The 21,835-nt window shown below is 40.8% G+C and overlaps 1 protein-coding gene and 1 long non-coding RNA gene across 6 annotated transcripts in view; both read left to right on the forward strand.

Annotated features, from left to right (window-relative positions):
* Positions 1–13,581, forward strand: part of USF3 (upstream transcription factor family member 3) — a 50,150-nt gene extending 36,569 nt beyond the window's left edge. For all 5 annotated transcript variants that reach the window (XM_077884084.1, XM_077884086.1, XM_077884082.1 and 2 more), the window contains one exon: positions 1,549–13,581. In XM_077884084.1, coding sequence (XP_077740210.1) covers positions 1,549–8,006 — 6,458 coding nt within the window. In that variant the 3' untranslated portion in view covers positions 8,007–13,581. The remainder of the gene's footprint in view (positions 1–1,548) is intronic.
* Positions 13,582–20,505: 6,924 nt separating this feature from the next.
* Positions 20,506–21,608, forward strand: LOC144305323 (uncharacterized). Its single transcript, XR_013372372.1, has 2 exons — positions 20,506–20,908; positions 21,313–21,608. It is a non-coding gene; the product is annotated as an uncharacterized LOC144305323 (long non-coding RNA).
* The last annotated feature ends 227 nt before the right edge of the window (positions 21,609–21,835 follow it).

The raw sequence follows: 21,835 nt of genomic DNA on the forward strand, positions 1-21,835 counted from the left end.
GGCCTGGGGAGTTAAGCCCAATGGGGTTGAATCTTGTCTTCACTTACTCATTTAGTATCTGTGGTGATTTACTTACCCTCTTTCCGTCTCAGTTTCCTTATCTTAAAATGAAGATAATCTTAGCATGTGTGTGGCTGACTTTCGACACATTTATGTGATCATTCCAAGCCTGTTTCTCACACTTCAAAATAGTGATGACAGTAGGTAGTTCCCATCTCATGGTTGTTATGAGGATGAAAAGAAATAATATAGTAGCAGTACTTAGACTCGAGCTGGCATAGAGTAAATGTTACCTGTCATTGTTGTTGTTATGAAATGAGATGAAGAATGAAAAGTGCCAGGTGTGCCAGATGACAATAGTCATCATTATTATTTGGTCCATAGTAATTGTTCTTTAGTCTTTCTTTCTTTCTTTCTTTCTTTCTTTCTTTCTTTCTTTCTTTCTTTCTTTCTTGATTTTATTTATTCATTTGACACAGAGAGAGAGAGAGCACAAGCAGGGGAAATGGCAGACAGAGAGGGGGGGGGGAAAGCAGACTCCCTGCTGAGCAGTGAGCCCAATGTAGGGCTTGATTCCAGGACTCCAGGAGCATGACCTGACCCAAAGGCAAACTCTTAACCAACTGAGCCACCCAGGCGCCCCATGTCCTTTACTTTCTGATGTCCATGACACATCGGCATCTTCTGTGTCTCTTAGTTTAAATAATCTGCTAGTCTCAGCTCATCCTTGTCAGAACAGAACTTTTTATTCCAGGCCCCCACACAGGGCATTAGCTTTGAAGATTGACTGCCATTGGTGGAAGGAGAGGGGAGAGTACAACTATGGCAAGACAGTAGAATTGTAGGGTCACAGGCATAAATACCAGCAGCCAAGGCTGCTGCAGTAGTAGGATCCATGGGTAAAGTTCTCCCCCTTAAGAAAGAGTAAGGTTGTGACAGTAGTGTATATACATTGACCCTACCAAGGAAAATTCAAGTTCCATTATTGACACTTTCTTTGGTGCTCTACTAGATTACTTTTTAAACATTCCACTTGGGCTCTGTTATTTCAAAGAGTAAAATAGAAGCAAGTTTAAAACCATTTTTAAAGAGATTATCTATTACCACCTCAAGGAAAGTTTGAAGTTAGAGCATTTAAATGCTATTCTATTGATATTCAGTGTGATTTTCCTAACATGTTACCATGATATAAGTATGTCTTTCCTCTTTTTTCTTTTCTTTCTTTCTTTTTTTTTTTTTTTTTTTTACTTTTGTGACTGTGCTATTGGCAATTTTTGAATTGGGAATTTTGAGATTTCTACATTGTAATTTCTGACCTTTGGGTTATTGACCTTAATGATACATTCTTTAAAAAGGATGGGATAGAGGCTTAAGATATCATTGTAAAAAGGAGAAAGAATTTGCTTTAGAGAAGAACTGAAAATTCTCAGTTGAGGTGTTTAGAAATACTAGAACTAGAATTCAGTGGTTAGCACACAGCATTTTCTTAGTTACTATTAATACTGACAGTAACAGGTAATTGTTTCACTTTTATTTTTAATATTGTAGCTGAAGAAATTAAAAAGCTACGTAAACAACTGGAAGAAATTCAAAAAGAAAATGGCCGGTATATTGAATTACTAAAAGCAAATGACATATGCCTCTATGATGACCCCACGATCCACTGGAAAGGAAATCTTAAAAACTCAAAGGTCTCTGTTGTTATTCCCAGTGATCAGGTTCAAAAAAATATCATTGTTTATTCCAATGGGAGTCAGCCTGGTGGAAACAGCCAGGGAACAGCTGTTCAGGGGATAACCTTTAATGTTGGTCATAATTTACAAAAGCAAACCGCCAATGTGGTGCCAGTACAGAGGACTTGCAATCTTGTGACTCCTGTGTCTATTTCTGGAGTTTACCCTTCTGAAAACAAGCCATGGCATCAGACTACAGTTTCTGCATTGGCTGCCAACCAGCCTGTTCCTCTTTGTCTTCCTGCTACCATTTCTGCTCAAAATATTCTTGAACTTTCCACCTCCGAAAGCGAATCGAGTGTGCTTGGTGCCACCAGTGCCTCATTGATCGCTGTTCCCATTGGGCCTGAACCTCCCCAACGTCGTTCCTTGCACACATGTCTAAATGATCAAAGTTCTCCTGAAAATAAGAATGGGCAAGAGAGCCCCAAATTAGTGAAGAAGACAGTCTCTTGTGCCACAAGCATCCCCACCGCCTCCTCAGCAACTGCCACGAAAGTGCACCATGGAAGCAAGTCCTGCCTGAGCGTACAGGATTTCAGAAATGATTTTCAAACCACCTTTGTTGTTTCAGTTACCACCACGGTCTGCTCCCAGCCTCCCAGATCTGCAGGTGATTCTTGTCCAGCGAGCATTAGCAAGGGTGCAGACTCGGCAAGTGTTACCGCAGTGGTGGCCCCTTCTGCCCCCGGAGGAGGGAAGACCACCACTCCGATAAGCACTGTCTCTGCAAACCCTTTGGACAATGGTTGGACTCTTTCTTGTTCTTTGCCTTCTTCAAGTGTTAGTGCTTCAGATTTAAAAAACATTAATAGCCTTACCCGAATTTCCTCCGCTGGAAACACACAGACCACGTGGACTACTTTGCAACTGGCGGGAAACACTATTCAGCCCTTAAGCCAGACACCTTCTTCTGCTGTGACTCCGGTATTAAATGAGTCTGGTACCAGCCCTACCACAACCAACCACAGTAGACACGTCGCCACAGGCGTCAACTTGAATAATTCCTTTCCAGCAGATGGGCAGGCAGTTGAGCAAGTAGTTGTAACCTTGCCTTCTTGTCCATCTTTACCTATGCAGCCACTGATTGCCCAGCCACAAGTTAAATCTCAGCCTCCAAAAAATATCCTTCCATTGAATTCAGCAATGCAAGTGTTTCAGATGGCTCAGCCAGTTGGGTCGGCTGTTAATGCAGCTCCAGCTAATCAAAATGTTATCATTCTTCAGCCCCCCAGCACTACCCCATGCCCAACAGTGATGAGAGCAGAGGTTCCCAACCAAACAGTAGGTCAACAGATAGTGATCATACAGGCAGCTAATCAGAACCCCTTGCCGCTCCTCTCAGCTCCACCTCCTGGTTCTGTTCGACTCCCTGTCAATGGAACCAGTGCTCTCATAGGGTCTAATAATTCAGTGCAAAATGTTTCGAACCCACAGACTTTTGGAGGAAAGCATCTTGTCCATATATTACCAAGACCTTCATCTTTATCAACATCTAGTTCAACACAAACTTTTTCTGTCACCATGTCAAACCAACAACAGCCTCAAACCATTTCTTTAAATGGACAGCTCTTTGCTTTGCAGCCTGTGATGTCCTCATCAGGAACTACAAATCAAACCCCTATGCAAATTATCCAACCCACCACCAGCGAAGATCCAAATACCAATGTTGCCCTGAATACATTTGGAGCTTTGGCCAGCCTCAATCAAAGCATATCACAGATGGCTGGGCAAAGCTGTGTACAGTTGTCTATTAGCCAGCCTGCCAATCCTCCAACTGCTGCAAATAGTCAGACCACCCCAGTCAACTGTGTTTCATTAACAACAACTGTAGCATCTCCCATGACAACTGATAATTCAGCCACACTACCCAGTACTTACAGTCTAGTAACTACTCCCTCAGTGAACACTGTAGCTTGTTTACCTAACGTGAGGTCAAAAAGGTTGAATAAGAAGCCAAGTGCCAAGAAACACTTAGGAGCTAACAAGTCAGCATGCCCCCTGAACCCAGTCAGAGATGCGAGCAAGTTAGACTGCCCCAGCGCTGAAGCCACTGCAGAGCCATCGTGTGCCGATGGGCTGCTGGAAAGCCTCCCTGTTGTGTTACCATCTGTCACCGTGTCCCAGGCAAATAGTATAAGTGTTTCTGGCTCACATTCTTTGGATGTTCTGAATTCTGAATCAGTGATACCTGAATCTGTACCCAAATCTAAGTCAGCAGAAGAGACTAGCTCACCCTCCCAAGAACCTGTAACAAGTGAACATTTTGTAACGGCCCCAGCAAAATCCAAAGATTCTGCCCCCATTTTGCAACGAGAGACATCTCAGGATAAGCCACCAACTAGTTTGGCATTGTCAGACGCTGCCAAATCCTGCACTTCGGCCAACGTGTTGATTCCATCTCCAAGCGATCCCCACATTTTGGTTTCTCAGGTTTCTGGTCTGTCATCTACCACTAGCACTAGCACCGACTGCGTTTCTGAGGTCGAGATCATTGCTGAACCTTGCAGGGTGGAGCAAGATTCCACGTCTGAAACAATGCAAACGACAGCTCTCTTAAAGGGGCAAGGTTTGACTGCATTGCTGTCTGGTCTTGCTAAAGAAAAAGACCCTCAGAAACTCTCTCTTTCAGTCCAGGTGGACCATCCTGACTTTTCTTCTGACAGTTCTAAAATAGTTGATTCAAGTGTCGAGTTACATCCCAAACAGGACCTCTTGCTGATGAACAGTGATGATAGAGATCCAGGGCAGCATCACTCCTGCATCCCTGATCAGGAGGTTATTAATGGTTCCTTGCTTGGCAGCAGGCAGGCTGACTCTCCCATGTCAACCAGTTCTGGCAGTAGCCGCAGTTTCTCTGTGGCGTCCATGCTTCCTGAAACGACTAGAGAGGATGTCACCAGCAATACGACAACTAATACTTGTGACAGCTGTACCTTTGTAGAGCAAACTGATATAGTCGCCCTTGCAGCAAGAGCTATTTTTGACCAGGAGAACCTTGAGAAGGGAAGAGCTGGCAGCCAGGCTGATATGAGGGAAGTTGCTTCGAAGCCTTCTGAAGCGTCACCTTTAGAGGGAGACCAGCCTTTCAAAACACAGATATCTAAAGAGGGGGGCACGGGACAGACGGAAGCAACACCAAATGAATTTAATTCTCAGGATTCGATTGAAGCGACTGTGGATCGGCCCCTTGGAAAACCAAGTTGTTCTGTAGGAATTAAAACATCAAATGCCTCTTTACAGGTTTCGACTTCTCAGCCACCGAGCATCACCAGTTTGAGTGTGAACAATCTTATCCACCAGAGCAGCATCAGCCATCCCCTGGTCACCTGTGCTGGTTTATCCCAGACTTCAGAGCAAACAGCTGTTCCTGCAACGGTTAACCTGACTGTTGCCTCCAGCTCCTACACCAGTCAGCCTCCTGGACCAGCTCTGATGACGGAATATCCCCAAGAACAGCTGAATACCATTGCTGGCACCATACCAAATCCACAGATTCAAGAGCCACTCTTAAAGCCAAGTCAGGAAAGCCGCAAAGACTCTGCTAAGCGTGCTGTCCAAGACGACCTTTTATTGTCTTCGGCTAAACGTCAAAAGCATTGTCAGCCCGCCCCGCTAAGGCTTGAAGCTATGTCCCTGATGAGCCGAACCCCAGACAGCATTTCTGATCAAGCTCAGATGATGGTCAATCAGCTCCCTCCCAATTCGGCAAACTCTGTTGGGCCTATTAGCAACCCAGCACACGGAGATGGCCTTACACGACTATTTCCACCTAGTAACAATTTTGTTGCCCCTGCACTGAGGCAAACGGAAGTCCAGTGCAGTTCTCAGAATTCAGTTGCTGAGCAGCAGCAAACCCAGGCCAGTCAACATCTCCAGGCCCTGCAACAGCATGTTCCAGCCCAGGGGGTATCTCACCTGCATAGCAACCACCTCTACTTAAAGCAGCAGCAGCAGCAGCAGCAGCAAGCAGGGCAGCTAAGAGAGAGGCATCACTTGTATCAGCTGCAGCATCATGTACCTCATGCAGAGAGCTCTGTCCACTCTCAGCCCCATAATGTCCACCAACAGAGAACTCTACAACAGGAAGTCCAGATGCAGAAAAAGAGGAATCTTGTTCAGGGCTCTCAGGCCTCTCAGCTTTCCTTACAACCAAAGCACCACGGAACTGACCAGTCCCGACCCAAGAGTGGGCAGCCCCACCCCCACCATCAGCAGATGCAGCAACAGATGCAGCAACACTTCGGAAGCACCCAGCCGGAGAAGAGTTGTGAAAACCCTTCAACCAGCCGGAACCACCATAACCATCCCCAGAACCATCTCAATCAAGATATCATGCACCAGCAGCAGGATGTGGGAAGCAGGCAGCAAGGTTCAGGGGTTTCTTCGGAACATGTGTCTGGGCATAATCCAATGCAGAGGCTTTTGACATCAAGAGGCCTAGAGCAGCAAATGGGGTCCCAGCCGAGCATCGTGACCAGACCTTCAGACATGACCTGTACTCCACACAGGCCGGAGAGGAATAGAGTTTCAAGTTATTCTGCTGAGGCACTTATTGGAAAGACGTCTTCTAATTCAGAGCAGAGAATGGGCATATCAATTCAGGGTTCCAGAGTTTCAGATCAGCTTGAGATGAGAAGCTATCTTGATGTCCCCAGGAATAAGAGTTTGGCCATTCACAATATGCAGGGTCGCGTGGACCACACGGTTGCCTCGGATATCCGCCTTTCCGACTGTCAGACCTTTAAACCAAGTGGAGCCAGTCAGCAGCCCCAGAGTAATTTTGAAGTACAATCTTCAAGAAATAATGAAATAGGTAACCCTGTATCATCATTGAGGAGTATGCAGTCCCAGGCCTTTCGAATTAGTCAAAACCCTGGTCCACCGCCAATCGACCGCCAAAAGAGATTACCTTATCCAGCAGTTCAGAGTATCCCGACAGGAAATGCCATCCCACCAAGGGACAGTGAGAATCCATGCCACCAGAGTTTCATGCAGAGTTTACTCGCCCCTCACCTTGGAGATCAGGTCCTTGGAAGCCAGAGGTCCCTCTCAGAGCATCAGAGGAACACACAGTGTGGCCCCTCCTCTGCAATTGAATATACTTGCCCCCCGACTCATGAAAGTGTCCATATTAGAAGAGAGAGTGAGAGTCAGAACAGGGAAAGTTGTGACATGTCCTTAGGTGCAATTAACACCAGGAACAGCACCTTGAATATTCCTTTCTCGAGTTCTTCTTCTTCAGGAGATATTCAGGGTCGAAACACAAGTCCCAATGTTTCTGTGCAGAAGTCCAATCCCATGAGGATAACTGACAGTCATGGGACCAAGGGCCACATGAACCCTCCAGTCACAACCAACATGCATGGGGTTGCAAGGCCAGCTCTACCCCATCCGTCTGTGTCTCACGGAAATGCTGAGCAAGGGCCTCCCGTACGTCCGACTAATTCTTCAGTTCCCCAGCGATCAAGGCATCCCTTGCAAGACAGCAGTGGTTCCAAAATTCGTCAGCCTGAACGGAATCGTTCTGGAAACCAAAGACACAGTAATGTCTTTGACCCAAGTCTCCCCCATCTTCCTCTGTCTACCAGTGGCAGCATGATCCTTGGACGCCAGCAACCCACTACAGAGAAGAGAGGAAGTATCGTTCGTTTCATGCCTGATAGTCCACAAGTCCCTAATGATAATTCAGCGCCTGACCAGCATACACTATCACAAAATTTCGGTTTTCCTTTTATTCCCGAGGGTGGCATGAATCCACCAATAAATGCTAATACTTCTTTCATTCCACAGGTTACTCAGCCTAGTGCCACTCGAACGCCAGCTCTCATCCCTGTAGACCCCCAAAACACGCTACCCTCCTTTTATCCCCCGTACTCTCCTGCTCATCCTACACTGTCCAATGATATTTCCATCCCCTATTTCTCCAATCAAATGTTCTCAAATCCTAGCACCGAGAAGGTAAACAGCGGAGGCTTAAATAACCGATTCGGATCAATTCTGTCTCCTCCCAGACCTGTCGGTTTTGCTCAACCAAGTTTTCCTCTTCTCCCTGACATGCCGCCCATGCACATGACCAACTCTCACTTGTCCAACTTTAACATGACATCTTTGTTTCCAGAAATAGCTACGGCTCTTCCCGATGGCTCGGCAATGTCACCTTTGCTTACGATAGCAAACTCCTCTGCCTCTGACTCTTCCAAGCAGTCCTCAAACAGACCTGCCCACAACATAAGCCATATTCTAGGTCATGACTGCAGTTCAGCTGTTTAAATACTGACAGACTAAATGTACATGTATCTGCTGAGATTGCAAATGTATTGGTGTGTGCATGCACAGGTAATGCACATGGAGAGGGAGGCCGTGTGTGTGTGTGTGTGTGTGTGTGTCTTTGTGTTTGTATAATCAATTTCCAGTTACCTTCTGAATGAAGGGAAACTACGTCAGAGATGATGTGAATCCTGGGTTGTCCAAAACAATTATCTCTCCTTTTTAACTGCACAGTGTGCTTTTTAAAACTTTCCAAGCGGAGTTACATTTTCAAGTTTGATTTGTAATCTTATATTCCCTAAATGCTAGTCAGCTGGAAGTTGCGGGGGGGTGGTCCTTTTGGCATGTGCTGGGTAGTAGGAAAGAACCTGGATTTTAAACTTGATTGTTGATTATTTGTTAAATAGATACTTGAGATAGTCAAATTGCTTTCCAAAAATCCAGACACTTTGATACAACACAGTGGCTCATCACCAAATGTTTGGCCAATGTCAGCATCTAGAACGGTTCCTTACCCATGGCAGGTGTTGCATTAACATGGAATGGATGTCCATGGTTAGAGTCAAGCAGTCAGCAAATACATGAGTTGTTGAATCAGCTTTCATTTCCAAGGTTTGGTTTAGGTAGAGGCTTCTTTCTTAATTATGACAATTCATTGGTTTTCTGAATTTAATGTCTTGTCCTTCAAATTAGAGAGCCATTTTATATTTTAATGTGCCAAGATGCTGGAACACAAAGGTCTTCCTTACTTAGCCTTAAAAATAGCAATCTAAAAAAGCAAAGTACATAGATGTTCTCCATTTTGCGCTTGCATTTTGCATCAGGTCATAAAGATAGAAGCAGTTGTATTGCGAAGTTTTGCTTGTGTCCAGTTAAAGATGGTTGTTTCATCAATTAAATTTTGTTTTAGTGTTCTTTTTTCTGTTTATTTGATCTTGAAATAGTTTCCTTTATATTTGTTTAATCATTAGGAACTGCTCAGTAAATAATGTGTTTGGAATCTACACAATTATTTGAGCCTTACTTTTTAAATATTTCTGAGCAGGGTCTTGAGCTCTGTCAGTATTTTCACTTACTGATATTTATATTTAAAATATGGCATTGTATGTTACATTGTTACCCTCCTTAGTAATTTTAATGAGAAGATGAATTTGTTCATTATTTTTCCTGATGGTAGATGTGAAACGGTGCTTCAGAAAATTGTCTATGTATATATCCGTGGGTGTGAATGTGTGTGTGCGTGCGTGTGCACGGGTTCACAGACATAGATTTTAAAGTATAAATTGGTCCTTTAAAAATTGGCCTGCCATCTGGAAATGGAAATTGTGACCTGAGACCTGCTGAAGTATTGGAAAACTTGACATAAGGGTTTTTAAAAGCCCCAGAGGAGTGAGTTGTGTACACACACACACACACTCACACAGAGACAGATACATTGAATCTTAAAAACTTAAAACCTATGAAAACAACCATATATACTCATATTCTCAAACCTATTACTCTTTGTTGTTATATTCTGGGCCAAATAGAGGAACGAGTGGGAGAGAGAAGTATAAATGATGTTGTCTGCTCTGTTAATAAAATGAACCCAAGGACCAGCATTTTATTTTATTTTTTCCTCCTTAAAAATGCCTCCTCAGGCTGGGTCAGAGCAGTTAACTCTGGCAAATACCTCTTGTGAAGACTCAGTAAAAGGGTCACGTGTGCCTCTTGAACTGTCCTTACCAAACCTTCCTCCCTCTTCCTCCTGCCCACCCAGCAGCCTCCTGGGGGCAAAAGAGAAAAAGAAAAAGAATTGCAAACAGGAAAAGCTTCTGTATTTTCTCCTTCAAATTGGTCATGGTGAAGAACAGGAGTTACTTAAATAAGACCACAGAAAAACACAGTAGTTAAAAGTCTCAATTGGGAAAAAAGTGAGATTCATGGCCTGTTTTTTAATTTTCTTAACTGGCTTTTAAGTTACAACATTCAGATTTTTCTCTGTACTTGAAAGGCCCAACCTGCCAATTTCAAGAATAGTGTTCAATATGCTTGGCTATTCATCCTCCCTCCCTCTGCTCTCCCTGTCGCTGTCGGTCATTCTGTCTCTCTCACATACACATCCAGACGCACGCACGCACGTACAGAGAGGTAGCCACTGCGTTCTGAGGAACTGGGCACCGTTAGATATAATTAGAACTACGGTAACAAGCCAAGGAGAAGATCAGTTTGAACACTGCAACAGGAAGGCCTCAGAGCCTGGTACTTTCAGGTATTTCTCTGTTGCACTGATTTTCCTTTTCTGCACAGCCCTGTTCAGAGGTAGCATCTGCATATTTCAGAGCTTTCATTCCAAGCATGTAATACTTTGATCCCAAATGAGCCTCTACCCCTAAGTAAGGCTTATTTGACCATCTCAAGAAAGATGTGACCACCTGCCAATTATTTGGCTCCTGCTTACATGTAGCTCTAATTATCTTACAGACGTGCATGAATATGTAAGAGATCACTGTATATATGGACTCGATTCTGAAAGTGTTCGAAGCCTAGTAGTCTTACTTGATTTAAAAGTACGAGTGTATGAGCTTTACCAGCAGTATATTAAATATTTGATAATCAGAGCTACATGATTTTGGGGAGGAAATTTATTATTTAATATCCAGCAATCTCGATACAATTTTTGGCTAAAGTATGGCAGGAAACAGTCCGTGTTGGTTATAACAAATTTAATGTTATCCTTGGCTTGCTAATATATGACTGTAGAATGTAAAACCATTTCCACAAATAATTTTGTAATTTCTGGAAATACACAAACATGTATAAATGTATGAATCATAAATGAGTCATTAATTAAATTATTTCTCTTTTAGTGTTACAGATCACATAGAATCAATTAGAGAAAGTGGTTGATTCCTCTAAATATTTAATGCAGTAATTCCTAATGAGGTGAAAATTTCAGATTCTCATGTATAATTTTTAATGTGTGAATCATGGAAAAAAGAAATCAAGTGTGATGTCATTTGTTTTTTTGGTACATAGCAGTTGTTTGGGGGTATTTTATACCATTTCAGGAAATTTATTTTTATTTAAATTGTAAGACCTTTTGGAGGGACCAGGGATGGCACTTTTTTCCAAAGGTGGAAAAATACTCCACAGTGATCATGCTTTATAAAATTTAACATTTTAGAACTGTGGAAAAAGAAGAATGAGGAAGGAATATTCTTTTATAGCAGTTTCCAGTTACATATTAGGGTGAACTGCAATAAAGATCAATTTTTAAAAATCAGCCTTGTTTTTTTCCCCCTGATCAGCCTTCTTAAAATACACAATTAATTAAACATTTTAAAGATAATTAATTTGTCTTGCTCTTGCCTTCTAACATCCATGTCATAGAGAGGCTAAAAATTCATACCTCCCCCCAAAAATGTAGAAACACATTTTAATGGGAGTGAAATTTTAAAAATTTGAAAAAGCACCTTCTTAACCTTGTCCTTCCTTTGAACCATAGGTACCTGGGCTCCTCTTTTCTTCCACCTGCTCCATGTCAAACAGGTGGCAGGGAACCTGCTCATTTCCTTAGGATGATTCCTCCTCTGCCTTGAAATGTTTACTGGGCCCATTGTGATAGTGAGGCATGCTCCTAAATCAGTGATTCCCAATTCCTGGCTTTGGGAACCAATATATCTCCTGTTCTATCAAGGGACAGCATGATTTCTTGACACAAAATTAGTTCAGAGTTGATTTAAAATATTGAATGTGCCATACAGTTCTGCTCCTTGTTTTGATGAACTTGGTTTTTTTTCCCCCCACGGAAGAGTTTAGGAAGCGCAAAGGTGGTACCAAAATCAGATGGCTTTGGGTTGGTACCTTTAGGAACCTGGAAGTCGTAATTCTGTTGTCTGTATAAGTTCTACCTTTGCCCGGAGAGAATCGCCTATGGCTGTGTATATCCAGAGGGCAATAATAATAAGCCAAATAAACTAGTGTGAAGTTAATCTGTGAGTGATGACTTTATGATACTTATATGCAAATTAGAGACCAGAAATTCGTTTCTTCTCGAGCTACCGTTTTGGCTAAATGCTCCCAACAGAAAAGGGTCCTTTTTTTTTTTTTTTTTGACTTAACCATAGTCTCCCTGCTTTCTACACTTTCTGTGTGAGCCTGACAGTGTTTTAATCCAGAGTCTGTGGGAGACAGACACCAAATTTAGACTGAGGCAGTCCAGCATGAGGACCTTCTTGGACATAGAGCTTCTAGTTCTGCCCACGTGCCTCTATCCTGGCACTGCACTTTACCTGAAACTGTGCCTCTGGTCCTAAGACCAGTCATTGGAACACATCACTCACCCACTCCTCTGTTAAAAAGCAAAGGGCCAGCCAGAATGGTACATGCTGTGTCATCAAACACCTAGAAGACTAGAACAGCTGATATTTCTCACGGTTGCCTTATCATTCTCTGAGCCATCTTCAATGCAGATCTTGTAAAAAAAATATGTACTAGTTAGAAGCATAACTCCTTTTAAACTCAGAGCTTGTAGGTGGTGGTCATTCAACATTGTTTCCATATTTGCCCAAACCTTATCAACTGTAGGGCTGTGGTGCATGCATGTGTTCTTAAACATGAGCCAACCTGGGTTGAAAGTATTGGATCTAATATTCAAATTGCTGTTGTTTTGGATGATAATCTGTCATGAGAGATCTCATGAGACATAGAAGATAACTCTTGTGATTTAACACTTTTTAAAAAAAGTGATCCTAAGTTGTGGGTTTTTCAGGTTTTTTGGCTCAGTTGTGTGTCTAGCTCTCCACCATACTATGTCATAGGAACTTAGAGTTTTCTCCATCTAACTCCTTTTTCACTTCTCTGGATCTCTTTATCCCCAGCCCTTAAGTCTTAAAACCATTTTCATCTGTGAGGTCATCGAGGCACTGGACTTGACTATAATGGTAACCTTTAAGGGAGTTGAACTGTTGATCTTCCAAGAAGAAAGGGACCAGACAGTGTTGCTTAAAATGCTGCAGTTGTGTTACTGTGAAGAAAAGATTTGCTTCCACTTTCAGCAGGCCATATATATATATTATATATATATATATAATTTGTATATATACACATTTTGGTAAAAATAGGTGGAAAAATCTGAGAACATAATTACCTTCACAAATTATTTATAGATACACTGGGTGAGAGGCTTACTGTAGGGCAGTCACCAGAAAAAACCTAACTAGTCTTTCAATAGTGTAATATTTGGATCTATTCCCATGCCAGCGATGTCTGCTGTGTACTGTGTCCTATTACTGTAAATCACCTGGTTTATAATCCTAATGGGAACTAATTTGTTTTATAATGGAATCCAGAGCAGATATGTATAATACGATCAGGATTGTCCTACAGTTGTAAATAAGAATAGGTCCTGTTTATTTTGACATCTTTTTACAAATGCATTGTATTAGGGTGTGAATATTCTGAACCATGCTCTTGTTTAAAGTTTTGAAATTTTTATTGGTAAATGTAACATTTTAATGGTTGTAATAATTATTTGTATAGATATGAATATAGTATTTTATTTAAGAAAATAAACTTTGCATTTTTGCATTGTGAATTCTGTTGTTTCTGATCATTGCATATGCCGCCTCAAACCTGGTATTAAAATGACTTGTCTTGCCTACCAAAGTTTTCTATTCAAGTAATCTTTCAATTTGACCAAAATGTCTGAAAATGATACCATGACACATTTCCCATGGGAAGTGTGTTCCTGGTCAAAGAGTCAACCTCAAATAAGTCATAATTATGACCAGTGCCATATTGTCAGAGCAAACCATACACCTTTGTACCTATTGTAAAAAGCAAAATTAAAATTTTAGATCTAGAGGTGCCTAGGTGGCTCAGTAGGTTGAGCGTCTGCTTTTGTCTCAAGTCATGATCCCAGGGTCCTGGGATGGAGTCCGCATCAGGTTCCTTGCTCTGTGGGGAGCCTGCTTCTCCCTCTCCCTCTGCCTCCCGCTCCCCCTGCTTGTGCTCTCTCTGTCAAGTAAATAAATAAAATCTTAAAAAACATTTCAGATCTAGAAGAGTACTGAGAGATGATTCAGCTAAACTCACGTACTTTTGTGGAGGAAACAAGCATAGACCTTTGGAACAAGAAATGGGTCTTTTTTATAGCTACCCACATCAACTTGGTTACATATTTTTTAAAAAGATTTTTATTTATTTGAGAGAGAATGCATGGGAGCAAGGGGGAGGAAGTGGAGGACGGGAGGAAGCAGAGGAACAAGCAGACTCCCATTGAGTGCTGAGCCCAACGCAGGGCTACATCTCACGACCCCCCCGAAATCATGACCCTGAGATCATGACCTGAGCCAAAATCAAGAACTGGAAGCCTAACCAACTGAGCCACCCAGGCGCTCCCAACTTGGTTACAAACTTCAAGCATGAAGTTTGAGGGAGAAAACAAGTTGCAGGAGAGCTTGAACAGCATAAGTGATATAAGTTTAAATGCCTAGAAATCAATTTATTTTTTAGGGATACCTACAGTTGTGATAAAAATGATAAATTAAGGAAATGATAAACCCAAAGTTCAGGATAATGAGTGCTTCTTAGGAAAGGAGGGAGGGGAATTTTATCAAGGAGGGATACTTCAAAAGCACTGGTATGTTCCATTAAACTGAATAGCAGGTACTCAGGTGTTTATCTCACACCTGAAGTCTTCGTTTTATGAATGAATAAACTACATCCTAATATTAAAATGGGTAAAATGAGGATGTTAGAGATCATTTATTCCCATATATTAATAAAGCTGTTCTTTTAAAGGTCTTTCCAAAAAAAAATAATAATAAAGGTCTTTCCAATAAATAAATAAATAAATAAATAAATAAATAAATAAATAATCTTTCCACTTCAAGCCCAAGTGATTTTAGTGGAAAATTCCTCTAAATATTAAAGGAAGAAATAACACTGATCTACCCATACTCATGAAATAGAGAAAGACGGATCACCTACAAACTTTTTTTTTTTTTTAAAGGAAGTCTAGTTCCTTTTTTTTTTTTTTTTTTTTTAATTATTTATGATAGTCACAGAGAGAGAGAGAGAGGCAGAGACACAGGCAGAGGGAGAAGCAGGCTCCATGCACCGGGAGCCTGACGTGGGATTCGATCCCGGGTCTCTAGGATCGCGCCCTGGGCCAAAGGCAGGAGCTAAACTGCTGCGCCACCCAGGGATCCCTACAAACTTTTTTTTAGGAAGTTAACATAACCTTGGTACCAAACCTGTACAACATTATATTATAGCAAAAGAAAAGTATAGGCTGGGGCAGCCCAGGTGGCTCAGTGGTTTAGCACCGCCTTCAGCTCAGGGCGTGATCCTGGAGACCCGGGATCGAGTCCCACAACAGGTTCCCTGCATGGAGCCTGCTTCTCCCTCTGCCTGTGTCCCTGCCTATCTCTCTCTCTCTCTCTCTCTTATGGATAAATAAAATCTTAAAAAAAGAGAAAAGTATAGGCCAATATTCTAATGAACATGGATGTGAAAATTCTGAAGAGAATGTCAGCAAATTACATCTAGTGATATAAGGAAAGAATTGTACATCATGACTAAATGGGGCAGGAACACAAAGTTAACGTTTTACAATCAATTCATGCACTCATGGTCTCAGAATAAAGGAGAAAAAACATATAGTAACTCAAACATTTGATAAAATTCTGAATCCATTCATGGTAAAAACTAAACAAAATAAGAAGAGAAGGGAGCATTCTAAGTCTCATGAAGCATATCTACAACCCAAACAAAACACCAAAGCACAAACCAACAAAGCTCACATTATACTTAATGATTTGCCCCTGAAGTTAGGAACAAGACAAGGTGATCATTATTTAACAATCTATTCAACATTTTATTGATGTTGCCAGCCGGTGTGTTATCAAAGAATAAAGCTACTCACCCCAAACTATACAATGTTGCTGGCAGAAATTAAAGGATATGAATATCAAATCATTTTTGTACACCTGAAACTCATGCAATATATCAATTATATCTCAATAAAAAATTGAAAACTTACTTTAAAAGCTCCCACACTTAAAACAGTGTGATACTGGCACAAGGAAAGACAGCAGACTGATGGAAGGAAACAGAAATTTCAGAAATAGATTACATATTATAGTCATTTGATTAATGACAAAGGTACCAGGTACATTTCAGTGAGTAAAAGGTGGTATTTTCAATAAATGAGCTGTAGCAAGTGGATATCAGTATGGAGGGGGAATCCTGGACCTCCCTATTTCACATTATATGCAAAAATTAATTTGAACTGGGTCACAGACCTAGATGCAAAAGGTAGAACCCTACAGCTTCTAGAGTAGTTGTCCTTAAAATGTAGTCCCCAGAACCCGGGGGCTCCCTGAGACCCTTTTAGGGAGTCTGTGAAGTCAAAGTAATTTTTTTGATATCACTAAGATGTGACACGCCATAACCGTATTGGCATTTGCACTGATGGTGCAAAAGCAATGGTGTGTGAGAACACTGGTGCTTTAGCACAGATCAAGGCAGTGGCATCACTACTGTGCTATTAGCCATTGTATTCCTTAAAAAAATTTTTTGAATATAGTTAACACATGATGTTATATTAGTTTCAGTTGTAGAACATGATGATTCAACTTCTTTTTACGTTAAGCTATGCTCGCCACAAGTGTAGCTTCCAGCTGTCACCATACAACCCTGTTACAGTATCATTGACTCTATTCCCTCTGCTGTACCTTCCACCCCCGTGACTTGTTCATCCCATAACTGGAAGTTTGTCTCCCACTCCCCTTCACCCACTTTGCCCACCCCCACCCCCCTCTTCTCTGCCAATCATCCATTTGCTCCCCTTAGTTATAGATCAGATTTTGCTTTTTGTTTGTTTATTCATTTGTTTTGTTTTAGATTCCACATGAGTGAAATTATATGATATTCGTCTTTCGTTGTCTGACTTATTTCACTTAGCATAATACCCTCTATGCCCATCTATGTTGTCACAAATGTCACAGCCTCATCCTTTTTATGGCTGTGTAAAGTTCCAGTGTGTGTGTGTGTGTGTGTGTGTGTGTGTGTGTGCATCAATCGTATCTTCCTTATCCATTTGTCTGTCAATGGACAGATCTCTTCTATATCTTGGCTATTGTAAATAATGCTGCAATAAACATGAGGGTGCAAATATCTTTTTGAATTAGTTCGGGCACTCTTTATTGAAGAGACTCTTTTCCCTTTCATATATTCTTGCCTCCTTTGTCATAGATTAATTGACCATATAAGTGTAGGCTTATTTCTGGGCTCCCTGTTCTGTTCCACTGATCTATGTGTCTATTTTTGTGCCAGTACCATACAGTTTTGATCACTACAGCTTTGTAGTGTTTCTTGAAATCTGGAATTGCGGTATCTCCAGCTTTGCTCTTTTTCTTTGTTCTTCTTTTTCAAGATTGTTTGGGCTGTTCAGGATTTTTTGCAGTTCCATATAAATATTTGTATTTGTTTTGGTTCTGTGAAAAATACTGTTGGTATTTTGATAAGAGATTATATTGAGTATTGTACTTTAAAGTTTTTTATTTATTTGAGAGAGAACATGAGCAGCGAGCAGGAGCATAGGGAGAGATTGGAGCAGGCTCAATGTGGGGCTTGATGCCAGGACCCTGGGATCATGACCTGAGCCAAAGGCAGATGCTTAACTGACTAAGCCACCCAGGCACCTCTTAAATTGTTGTACTTTTAAGCATCATAAACTCACAGTAAAAAAAGAAAAAAAAAAAAAAAAAGAAGGCCACTTTCACTTTAGAATGTCCTTGATCAAGTAATACAGATTAGTAATTTTGTTAAGTCTTGGCTCTTAAGTACAATTCCTTTAATATTCTTTTTAAACATTGCATTAATACTTAGTATTCTGTAAGCACATGGAAAGCAAACGTATTGCACTTCTGCTGCAAACTAAAGTTTGTTGTAGGAAAAAAGTACTAGTCTTTGGATTATGGAGTGAAATAGTGGCTTTCTAGTGGATGGAATACTAGTTTTAGCTAAAAGAATTATTGAAATCTATAGTTATTCAGACCTTGGTTTCTGGCAGACATTTTTTCAAAAATGAATGAAATGAGCTCATCACTATATCTAGTACTATGAGCTTGAAAATTTTCCATTAAGACCTTTCTGTTAAAACCATTGATGGTATCAATGAATATATATGTTTTATTAATAATTATATAATTAATGTGCAAATGTTTGGAAGATTTGTACAATTCAGTGAACCAAGGTTTTCCAAACGACCAAAGCATGCTGTTTAAAGATCCATCCAAATTGCAACTAGAAAAAAAACAAAAAACAAAAAACAAGTTGCAACTAGACCGGGATGCTTGGGTAGCTCAGCAGTTGGGCACCTGCCTTCAGCCAAGGGAGTGATCCTGGAGTCCCGGGATCAAGTCCCACATTGGGCTCCCTGCATGGAGCCTGCTTCTTTCTCTGCTTGTGTCTCTGCCTCTCTCACTGTGTCTCTTATGAGTAAATAAATAAAATTTAAAAACAAACAAACAAATTGCAACTAGACCAAGGGATTTTAATGTTACAAAACATGGCAAGTTTACCAGTGGTAGTTTTAAATTACATTAAATAATTAAATTATTAGTTTTAAATTAGTTGCAACTAATCTTAGGGAAACTACCAATTGTTGAGCTTTGGTAGAGTATTAAGGAAGAATATCTGTAATTACTTGGAAAGGCTGCTCCCTTTTTATTTTTTATTTTTCCCCCTTTTCCAACTACATATTTCTGTGAGTCTAGATTCTCTTCCCATGCTTCAAGCAACACACATACTGCAGCACAGTGAAGGCAGAAAGTGATATGAGAATCCAGCTATCTTCTAGTAAGCCAGACATAAGATAGATTTACAGAAATGTACAACATTGCCATTCTTCTCACAACTATTTTTTTGTTTTGGAAGATGTAGTTATTTTTCATAAAATATGTTCTTTGTGTTCTTGTGTTCTGTAATGCGCTTATTGTTATCTTTAAATGACTTGATAAATGTTTGTAAATTTCCCATTTTTATTTCTAACATGGTAAATATTAATGGTAATATCAATGACTATAACTCATAAAACCTCTTTGGGATCCTCAATAATTCTTGAGAGTGTACATAGGTCCTGAGACCACAAAATTTGGGAACTAATGTTTTAGGAGGAACCTTAGAAAATATGGTCTGGCCATATCCATAAAAAAGTTGTTGGATGAGACTTCATTAAAAGTGAGATTTTCTCTTCAGCAAATCACACACTGGCAAAGATTATATATATCAAAAATAAAAATACTCATAAGCCGATTTTAGAAATCAGCAAAGAACGAGAAAGAATCATTCACATAAATGGCCCAGAGGTTTATGAAAAGGTGCTCAACATCAGAAGTCACCAGGGAAATGTGAAATAAAATAAAATGAGATACTATTACTCTCTCACATAGAAGAACTAAAAATGAAAGAGCTGACAAATGCAAATGTTGGCAGAAATATGGAATAATTGGAACTCTCATATTGTGCTGGTGCGAGTATATTGGTGTGACCACCTTGGAAAATTGTTGGCAGTATCCTTTAAAACTAAAAATTTACCAGGGGTCCCTAGCTGGCTCAGTTGGTAGAGTGTGTGACTCTTGATCTCAGGGTGGGGAGTTTGAGCTCCATGTTGGGTGTAGAGATTACTTAAAAAAATAAATAAACTTTAAAAAATCCACTAAAGACTTACCTACCCTATGATTCAGCAATTCCATAGTGTACCCTGTATGTAGCCTGGAAGAAATGTTTGTATAAGTTCACAAAAGACATGTATAAGAATATTCACAGAAGCTTTTTTTACAGTAACCAAAAATTGGGAATGACCCAAACATACGTCAATAGGAGAATGGATAAATGAAATATCATATATTCACAAAGAGAAGATATTGATACATATGGATGAATCTCACAAGTTCTATTGAATGAAAGAAGGCACACAAAAAGGAGTATACACTGCATAATTCCACGTATGTGAAGCTCAAGAACAGGCTATACAGCAAAAAGCCAGAACAGTGGTTATCCCAGGGGCAAGGATTTCACTTGAATTAGGCACTAGGATGTGGGGAAAAGTTTGTATCTCTGGGTGGGTGCTGGTTACACTACTGGATATGTGTGTGTGCAGGTGCACATACCTGCGTTCCTTAATATATTTTATATGTGCCTAAATAAAAAGGTCAAGAAAAAACTATCTATGGAAGTCCGAATTGATGTTGGTTTTCTCTTGATAAATTTCTTGAACTGGTAAATTCTATTTTTTTTTTTTTAAGATTTTATTTATTCATGAGAGACAGAGAGGAGAGAGAGAGAGAGAGATTGGCAGAGACACAGGCAGAGGGAGAAGCAGGCCCCATGGAGGGAGCCCGACATGGGACTCGATCCCAGGTCTCCAGGATCAGGCCCTGGACTGAAGGCGGCGCCAAACTGCTGAGCCACCTGGGCTGCCCTTGAACTGGTAAATTCTAAACGCTATTTTACTGTCATTCTTTAGAAAAAGCAAAAGCAATGGCAGGATTTTGTATCTGGCTCTGTTACCGGGCTGCATGACTTTGGGCAAGCATGGTCATCTTTGCCTCGTAGTTTATTTGTTGGAACATTATCCATCCTACCTCACAGGGTTTGTATCAAATAAGGGACAAATAAGGGTTTGATATTTGGAAGTGTTTTCACACAGTTGCAAATGAATATTCGAATGTAAAGTGGTAATTATGTTCCATGACCTTCCTCATTTCCACCCACCCTACCCAGGACACTGAAATGCAGGGAACGCTAGAATCCGGTCTTGTTCAATGTCAGCAGCCCCTTTGACCTCTTCTTTCCATGAGACATGAAGGAAATAATGCTAATTTGCTGCCTACACAAGTTCAGAAGTTCTGGTAGGTTGGTTCACTGGTATCAATGTGCCACCAGTGTTCACACGATCAAGTGAACTGCAGATTTGGGGGAAGAAAATGAAAATCCAACTTTTTAAACTACGTTTGTGCTGGACAGGTCTGGTTTTGTTTTTGTACATTGCTTAATCATATTCAGATCTGTGGTTTGGAAAGTGGCTGAAGCCAAATTGCAGTGGTGGGGAACTTACTGTTTCAGGGAAGCTTTCTGGGAACTCATGATTCAATTAGGTTAAATCCTTTTTTTTTTTTTTTTTTTTAACGTTGCTGAGTGGCAAATGTGCAAAGTCACATTAAATACAAATAATATATATATGAAAGGAGACAACTTATTATAGGTTATATCACTGCTTCAAACCAAGTCATGTTCTTTTTCTGTCTTAATTCAGGACACATTTAGAAGCATTTACCACTATTATCACTGTACTTCCAAGGAGAATTCTGATGCCCCAGTTCAAGGTAGGCTGGTTCCTCTGCCTCAGTTTGGCAAGATGAAACCACTCCGCTATGGGAGGTGAGAGCTGGGCCCGGTCACTGCGTATGAAGATGGTTGAGCCACTGACAGGAGTAGTAGATTTCGCCTGAATCTGATCTATTGTGCTGGCATAGGTTCGTCTGAGAGGCAGCTGTGGAGCACTTTCTGACTTGAATGTTTTCTAGGAAATAAAGACCTACTACGTTCTTATGCTTATGCTTCATTGTTAACTTTGTTTCTGAACCAGCAGGCTTCCGGTGGACACCTGACACCCTATGGTACGTGTATTTTAATTTCAAATGGATCTTTGGGCCTGTAGCCCTTTGCCAAGTACAATCATTGAATTTATAAAACGGACTTTGGTTTTTAACTTTACAAGCTCAGAGATGGAAGCAGCAGTGGTCCCATGAATCCAGCTGTTCTAGATGTAGAGAGCC

The sequence above is a fragment of the Canis aureus genome, chromosome 35 (assembly GCF_053574225.1).
Source record: "Canis aureus isolate CA01 chromosome 35, VMU_Caureus_v.1.0, whole genome shotgun sequence".
Taxonomy (NCBI): Eukaryota; Metazoa; Chordata; class Mammalia; order Carnivora; family Canidae; genus Canis; species Canis aureus.